At 46.3% G+C, this 8,239-nt stretch overlaps 1 protein-coding gene across 1 annotated transcript; it reads right to left on the bottom strand.

Annotated features, from left to right (window-relative positions):
• Nucleotides 1-2,138: 2,138 nt before the first annotated feature.
• Nucleotides 2,139-3,086, bottom strand: LOC135972569 (olfactory receptor 52E4-like). The gene has a single exon (XM_065551035.1). The coding sequence runs from the start codon at nucleotides 3,084-3,086 to the stop codon at nucleotides 2,139-2,141; it is 948 nt and encodes a 315-aa protein (XP_065407107.1).
• Nucleotides 3,087-8,239: the final 5,153 nt, after the last annotated feature.

Below are 8,239 nucleotides of genomic sequence, written 5' to 3'. Positions count from 1 at the left end.
ATTTGTTCATGAAAGGGCGGGGGTGGCCTCTGGTGTTCTTACACAAGCTTTAGGATCACAGCAATGGACTGTGGCCTATTTTTTAGCACTACTGAATCCTGTTGCAAGAGAAGTGGTTGAATGCCTTAAAGCCCTAGCTGCTGCAGCTTTGTTAGTTGAGAAAGCTCAAGAGTTGGTACAGGGACATCACCTAGTGGTAAAAGTTCAACATGCTGTTACTCTCCTTCTAAATTAACGCAATACCCAAGCTTTCACTAATGAAAGATTGACTAGAGAATCAATGGATGGTATAGACCTTGTCTGGACTGAAACTTAAATTCACTCGAAAGGGCACCCCTAAATAGGGTCCCCAGCGCGGGTGCGATGCTTGTTGGCCGACCGGCAAGGCCAACATGAAGTAGATGACTACAGGGCAGCCAAGGCCCTAAACGACTGATATCAGTTTTCAATGGATATAGAAGATTGGACTGTATTATTTGGATTAGCGTTTATTGCTCTTTTTTCTTGTATTTGTTGGTATTTTAACCAATTGTTAAAATGTTTCCTCTATTTTTTTGTTGTTGTTTTTCCCTTCCCTTTCTTATGGCCATAATCATTTCATTAGATTTAGCCATGTAGTGAGGAATAGAATCCCAGAATGGAGGAATGAGTCATGCTGGGTGTGCACCTTGGTGCCTCCTGATGCGGAATGAGGACTGTCTTTCCTTCCTATCCCTTTGACGGCTGCAAATATTACTCATTCAAAGGTGTATGTTACTCCCCATCGGGCTACAACTCATACTTGGCAACAAGAAGGTATAAGCCCTAACTCCAGGTATTTGTTAACCGTCAAGGTGCAGGGTGAGTGGTGTCTCCTGGGAAATGGGCTAGGCCTGTTTTTAGGAAACAGTACTTGCAAATACTATGTGGGCCCGGGCGGTGATGGAGAGTGGGTCACTTAAATTATACCAGTTAGAAATCACATAAACTGGAACCAGAACTACATTTATTAACAATAGCAGTTATATTTTAATTAGTTAAGAAGGTAGCAGATTATGAAGAAAACAAAACAGAACATGCAGACTAAGCTTATTAGAATCACATTTAGGGTGAGAACTCACATGTAACCAGTTTCTATATTGTATTAATCTCCTTCACAGGCCAGATGCCCTTCCAGCCTGGGTCCAGTTCTTTCCCCCAGTTCAGTCTTAGTTGTTTCCAGCAGTCATCTTGGGTGGGGTAGCAGGGGAGAAAGGACCACCAGGATGACACCCTTCTCCACCCTGAAATAGGACTTACATAAGGCAGGAGTCCTTTGTTTCCTTGTTTGACCCCCACACCAGTTTCTTGTGGAAAAGTACAGAATTCAATACGGTTCCAGTATCAGGTGACATGAACACATGCCTCTGATGGGCCCCTTTAGCCATTCTTCACAGGCTGACCCACAGGAAGACAAAGATCTTTTACAATTCTTTGTCAGTGCTGAGGACCAATTATTGCTGTCTGGCATTTCCATTGTTGTATCTGAAGTGTTAGCAGATTTAAAACAAACAAAAGAAAGTATTTCTTCACAGTCCACATGTGGAACTTTCCACAAGATGCCAGAACATATTACTATTAGAGTGGAGTGGGTCTAATCTTTAATTAATATTCTCTCTTTTATATAGAAATTAGATACAGTGCTCCTGCCACAAATGTTGCTGTGTTATCTGCCAAAACACTAGAGTTTTCAAGTGCCTAAGTAGCCCCTGGAAACACAGTTATGGTGGGCCCCAGCCTAAATCTGAAATGGCTCTCTTGCAGCTGTGTGTGTAGGAAGGGAGGTGAAAATGATCCAGTGAGTTACAGGGGATGGGGAGTAGAGGAGCAAGACATGAAGGAAAGAGGAGGAGCAGGGACAGAGCCTTGGCAGAAGAGGTGGGGGTAAGGGGTGGGGTTTGGGGGGTCCGGTTATCAGCAGTTGGAAAGGTGGAAACCGAATGAGTTCTACATAGACCGATTCCCCAGTTTGTTACACTGACACTGAACAGTAAGGTCAGGAAAGGGTTTCATGTCTCTTTGACTGCCCAGTCAGTGATTATGGGAAGAGGGTGCAGCACCATGCACCAGCCAGCTCTGCATGGAGCTCAGTCTGAGAACCAGAGCACCAGGAGACAACTTTAGGTCCCTTTACAAGTGAAGAGCCAGAACAGCCTGTTTCTGATTTGTTCGGTCCACACCCCGTAGATGATGGGGTTCAGCATGGGGGGCAGCAAGAGGTACATGTTAGCAATGAGAACATGGAAGTGCAGGGGGACATTCTGGCCAAACCGGTGCGTGAGGTTGGAGAACATAGATGGGATGCAAAAGGTTAAGAAGATAAAGAGGTGGGAGCCACAGGTCCTAAAAGCCTTGAGCCGGGCGTCCTTTGCGGGGAGGCGGAAGATGACCCTGAGGATCTGGATATAGGACACAGAAATAAAAAACACATCGACACCAGTCACCAAGAATGCCAGAAAGAGGCCGTAGTAACTACTGACGCGGATGTCAGCACAGGCCAGCTTCACCACAGCCATGCCATCACAGTATGTGTGTGGGATGATGTTGGTTCTGCAATATGGCCACTGCCTCGCCAGGATGGGATTGGGCATTACGAGCACGCTGCTGCGCAACAACAGCGCCAGGCCGATCTTGGCCACCCTGTGGTTTGTCAGGATGGTGGAATGTCTCAAGGGATCACAAATGGCGATGTAGCGATCAAAAGCCATGGCCAGAAGGATCCCAGATGCCATAACTGAGAAGCACTGAACAAAGTACATCTGGGTGAGGCAGGCACTGAAATCGATCTCCCTGGAATTGAACCAGAAGATGTTCAAAGTTTTGGGCACAATGGACGTAGATATGACCAGGTCACTGCCAGCCAGCATGCAGAGAAAATAGTACATGGGCCCATGGAGGCTTGGCTCCCTCTTCACAATGAATAGGATGGTGAAGTTCCCCAAGACGGCTATGGCGTACATGGTGCAGAAGGGGATGGAGATCCAGACATGGGCCACCTCCAGGCCAGGAACGCCCAGCAGGATGAAGGTGGAGGGGTTGGTGAAGTCGGTTGTGTTGAAATCTGACATGAAGTATTGGAGAAGGTCCAACTCTGAGTCAAACGGTATCTGCTGCATGTATCCTAGGTTCCCCTGTCTTCCTGTATATGCCCAAGCACTAGGGTAATTCCTGGATGGAGAGACAATGTGTATATGAGACATACATGCACTACTTGGGGCTGTTCTCATGGGTGACGCAGATTGGTTGCTCATTGCACACTGAAAAATGAATTATGAACAACTGAATTCATGTTCATGGTACTCCATGTATCAATTATTCCTACGTGTCATGGTGTGGGAAACCTTAATAGGCACCAGCAGACAACACAAATGTGGATACTGGCTTTCCATCATTGTTCCTTAGTGCAATGAAAGCCAGGCTAGTTTGTCATTGTAGTAAGCCATTCACCATTTACTTGGTTCCTCAGAATCTGAGAGTGCAAAAAACACCAAACCTTTTCCAAAACCAGGGCCGGCTCCAGGCACCAGTTTACCAAGCAGGTACTTGGGGCGGCCACTTCGGAGAGGGGCGGCACGTCCAGCTGTTCGGCTGCAATTCCGCGGATGGTCCCTCACTCCTGCTCGCAGCGAAGGACCTCCCGCCGAATTGCCGCCGCAGATCGCGATTGTGGCTTTTTTCTTTGTTTGTTTCTTTGTTTGGCTGCTTGGGGCGGCCAAAACCCTGGAGCCGGCCCTGTCCAAAACGTATACCAGGGAAAACATCCCAATTAGAATACACCACAGGGAAAATCTCTCAGTATCATTGACAAACAGCTGCTCAGTCGCACAAATGGCCAAAACACAGACAATGTTCAGATGCCTAAGGAATGGCAAAGAGAATAACCTGCTCTGAACACGTGCTCAGTTTTGGTCACCCAGTCTCTATAAAGCATGTAGCAGATAGAAAGGGGGTTTTCTAGACAGGCTCTGAGAATGGGGGAGACTGCCGGATGCAGACAGATTGAAAAGTCTGGAACTGTTTTACTTAGAAAAAAAGACAAAGAAGGGGCAAGATGATAGAGGAGAGCAAGATAAAAGATTGTTTCTCCATTGGAATGTAATCAGTGCCAGAGAACATTTCCCACACAGTAATCTCTATAGATACTTGGTGCTTCAGAGGAGCTAATTCCTCAGAGCTGAGGCAAATTATGAGCAAAACTGATTGGGAGTAAAAAAAAATGCGACAGAAAAATGGGAGTGACAATTGGGAATTCATTAAGAAGAGTTTGTTAGATAGACACACAATTCCACAGTCAAGAAAGTGGAGAGCTTTGGCTAAAAACCTGGTTCAGTGAAAAAAACAAAGTCAGTAATTAGTGGGATGGGGTGGGGTAGGAGGAAGCAATACATAACAAATGGGAAACAGGAAAAAATAGATAGCAATCAGTACAAATTACGAAAGTTCATAAGGGACATTAAAGACATTGGTAGATATCAAGAAATAGTTTTGTTCTGCATTACGAAAATATGCAGGCCTGACCAATAGACTAGATCACTGTATTATGGAACGCAGGGACCCTGAAAAGGATTTTGGGGTCATTGTGGACAATCAACTCATCGTGAGGTACCTGTATGATGCTGTGGCCAAAAGGGCTGATGTGATCATTGGATGTATAAATGGGGAGTGCAGAGTTGGAGCAGGGGGAGGACTTTACCTCTGCACATGGCATTGGTGAAACTGACTGAATCCAGTTGAGGGATCCACATTTCAAAAAGGATATTGAAAAATTAGGAGGGTGCAGAAAAGCGCTACAAAAAGGTTGAAGGCTGCAGAAAATTGTAGAGAGTGTGAGACTTAAAAGCTTCATTTATTTACCTTATCCAAAGGAGGATCAAATGGAGACTTTCCTGGGGAGAAATCTGTGGGTGATAATGGACTCTGTAATATAGCAGAGAAAGACAGAGGAAAGCCCAAGCCAGGCAAATTTCAGCTGGAAATAAGGGCCAAATTGTTAGCTCTGAGGGTGATTGAACATTGGAACTAACTGCAAAGGGAAGAGGAGGATTCTCCAATTCCCTATGTCTGCAGACCCAGATATATGCCTCTCTCAGGGTAAGTCCTACGTTTAACAGCGGTTTGGACTAGATAACCTCATGAGCCTAATCTCTATCATTCTATGACTCTGTGATACTCAGCACTGGTGAGGCCTCAGCTGGAGCACTGGGTCCAGTTTTGGTGACCAATGTAGAGGAAGGATTGAGAGAAACTGGAAAGGATCCAGAGAGGAAAGACAAAGCTGATCCCACGGATGGAATATGAGCAGATTTAGATGCAATTTAATGAAAAACATCATACCTGTCCAAACAGGAGGTCAATGGAACAGGTGATTCGGGAGGTTGTGGAAGCTCCTTCGCTCACAGTTTTCCAGAGAAGGCTGGAGCCATCTGTCCTGGATGGTTTAGATGCAACAAATCCTCCATCCAGGAGCAGGCTAAACTAGATGACACTTGCGGCCCCTACTCACCCTGTGGCTCAATGGGTATGTCTACACCCAGCCACTAATTCGGCGGCTGGCAATCGAAGTTCTGGGTTCGACTTATCGCGTCTTGTCTGGACGCGATAGGTCGAACCAGGAAGTGCTCGCTGTCGACTGCGGTACTCCAGCTAGACGAGAGGAGTATCGCGGAGCCGACGGGGGAGCTTGCCTGCCGCGTGTGGACCGAGGTAAGTTCGAACTAAGGTACTTCGAACTTCAGCTACGTTATTCACGTAGCTGAAGTTGCGTACCTTAGTTCGATTTGGGGGTTTAGTGTAGACCAAGCCTATGATTCAATGATGTAAAATCCTAGTCTACACCAGGTCTCAGTCTAACACAAGTCATTGGGCTCAATAGTGGGGTAACCAGGTGAAATGTAATGGCCTGTGTTATACAGTATGTCAGATCTGAGATTGAACCCTATGAAATTATTAATTAAGAAAGTAAATCAGGCATTGATGTTTACTCCATCTCATAACACATGAGTAAGGGAACATTCAGTTCCATTGAAAGACTGAATGTATAAATCATATTTGGCCTGTGGAACTTTTTGACACCAACATTATGGGAGCAAAGAGCTTAGCAGAATTGGATTCATAAATGGATCGACCATTGTAAGTGCTGCTGATGGCACCCCTGTCAGTTATGGGTGTCTGACACCTTCAATTAGAAAACCTCAATTTCAGTTATTTCTAAGTTTGTCAAACTTTAACCATTTGGACAGAAATTTCCCATGCTGGGTGTCTGCGGCCGGCTGAATTGTTTTTTGAAAGTTTCAGGCATCATAAGTCAGCCACCTTCTCTAATGAATCTAAGATTTAAGATGTCTTGCCCATGTTGAATAATTGTAACAATAGTTCCAGTGTGGAGCCCTAGCACCTCCATATTTCTCAGCAGATAAAAATCAGGGTAACAACCTCCCCTCTCCCCATGAAGAGCCAGAGCCCTGAAATGCAAGAGGAGGCGGTGACAGACACTGTACATTAACATGCAGCTGGCTCCTGAGGTCTTTACTCAGATCTTTCTCCAAGGGGAATTTTGCTTCCATGCAACCAGAGTAAAGTACAGGCCACAGCCTCAGAATTTGGATTTGTATTGTACGTCCGCTAACACCTTTCATCGCGAAGGATCCCCAGTGCCACTAAAATGCAGCCACCTCTGGGCTGGAGGCCATCAGCTGGGGTGGGCAGGAGTGCACAGCAAAGCGTGAGATTTTGGCTCATGATACTGGAGCAAACTCATCCCCTACGGCAAGGGGCCCTGTGATGTTTAGTGGCTGTGCAGAATGGAAAGAACAACAGATCTATTCTCTATTCCATCATGCCCGTATTGTACTGGGTGTTTCAAGCAGCAAGAGATGGATACCTGTGAATGCTGAGATGGAAGTGTCTTCTCTGGGAATCCCCCTCAGACAGCCGTGTCCCACATCTCTCTCACCCCAGCATCTGCAACAGCATCCCACGCCGAGAGCTGATACAGAGATGTGCACCATTTATAATATGACTCTGTGTAGTCCCAGTGGGGTTTGTTCAGCCTCTAGGCGGGAGGTGAGCATCTGGATGTAAACAGGTTGGAGACCAGCCTGTCTGTGCTTCTGTGCTCTTTATCCAGCTTTAGGAGTAAACAGTAATTAAGGGACCTTCCCAAAGGGAGATAAAAACTCTTGGGCTTTCCGCTGAATCAGAGAGCAATTGGCTGCTCTGTGTATTTGGGTATATTTAAAAATTATAGTTGATTAGTTAGAAAACTAGGCATAATGCCTAGATCTCAACAGGGTTGGATACCATGTAAATGCCCAGGATGGCTGGGAAGATAATATCCAAGGTCACACAGAGGTTGAGTGGCAGAATTGTGACAGATCTCTTTTACCAATCGGTCTGAGGCGTCAGGTGATCTGGCTGAGGCCACAGGATCCTTTGGTGATGAAACACACCAAGTGTCTAAATTTTAAAGCTTTATTAATAAAATAATAAAATAACAGTGGAGAGTGATGGGTGCTCCCCACATCACTCAGAGGAAGGAAGAAAGCGTTAGTGCCCCAAGCCCTAACCCACTTTCATACTCACACACGCTCTACCTGAGGCTGGCCAAGCCTAGGTGTAAGATAAGAAGAAGGGGGGGAAGGGTGGACAGGAGTTCTGTCCTTGGCCCAGGCCATCTGAGGTCCGCTGTTGAGCTCCGCCTTGCTTGGGCTCTCGGGAGGGTTTTAAGTCCTGGGTTCCTTTGGGGGTGTTGTTGTCCACGGCCCTCTGTGCCTGGTGTTCTTTGTACCAGTCCCAATCGGCTCGCTATGACCTTCTTTGGCTGCCCAAAACACACCGGTTCTGGAGACTTTGTTTTCCCACCTGTTGGCCTTCACTGTCGCCACCTCTTTCACTCTCACTGTTCTCACTGCTATCTCTGCAGCTCTGCATCTCATTCATTCTCACTGTTTTCGCTGCTATCTTCCCAGCTCTGCTCAACTGAATCTACCTTTCTCATGGCTGGTCGGTGAACTCTGGGCCCCCCTCTTTCTTGGCAGGCAGCCGAGAGTTAGATGTGTGTTGTGGCCTTGAGTGGGCTGGAGTCAGCATCTTATCTTTAGGCCTAGCATGGAGTTGACTCTCTGCTCTCTTTCTTCTCCCACCTCTAGACTTTCATGACCTGCAAATGAATCTTCCATTCCATATTCACTCACACCTTTGACCCTTCCTCAAAATGCCTTGC

The sequence above is a fragment of the Chrysemys picta genome, chromosome 1, assembly GCF_011386835.1.
Source record: "Chrysemys picta bellii isolate R12L10 chromosome 1, ASM1138683v2, whole genome shotgun sequence".
NCBI lineage: Eukaryota > Metazoa > Chordata > Testudines > Emydidae > Chrysemys > Chrysemys picta.
This window is presented reverse-complemented; position numbering and strand designations above follow the sequence as displayed.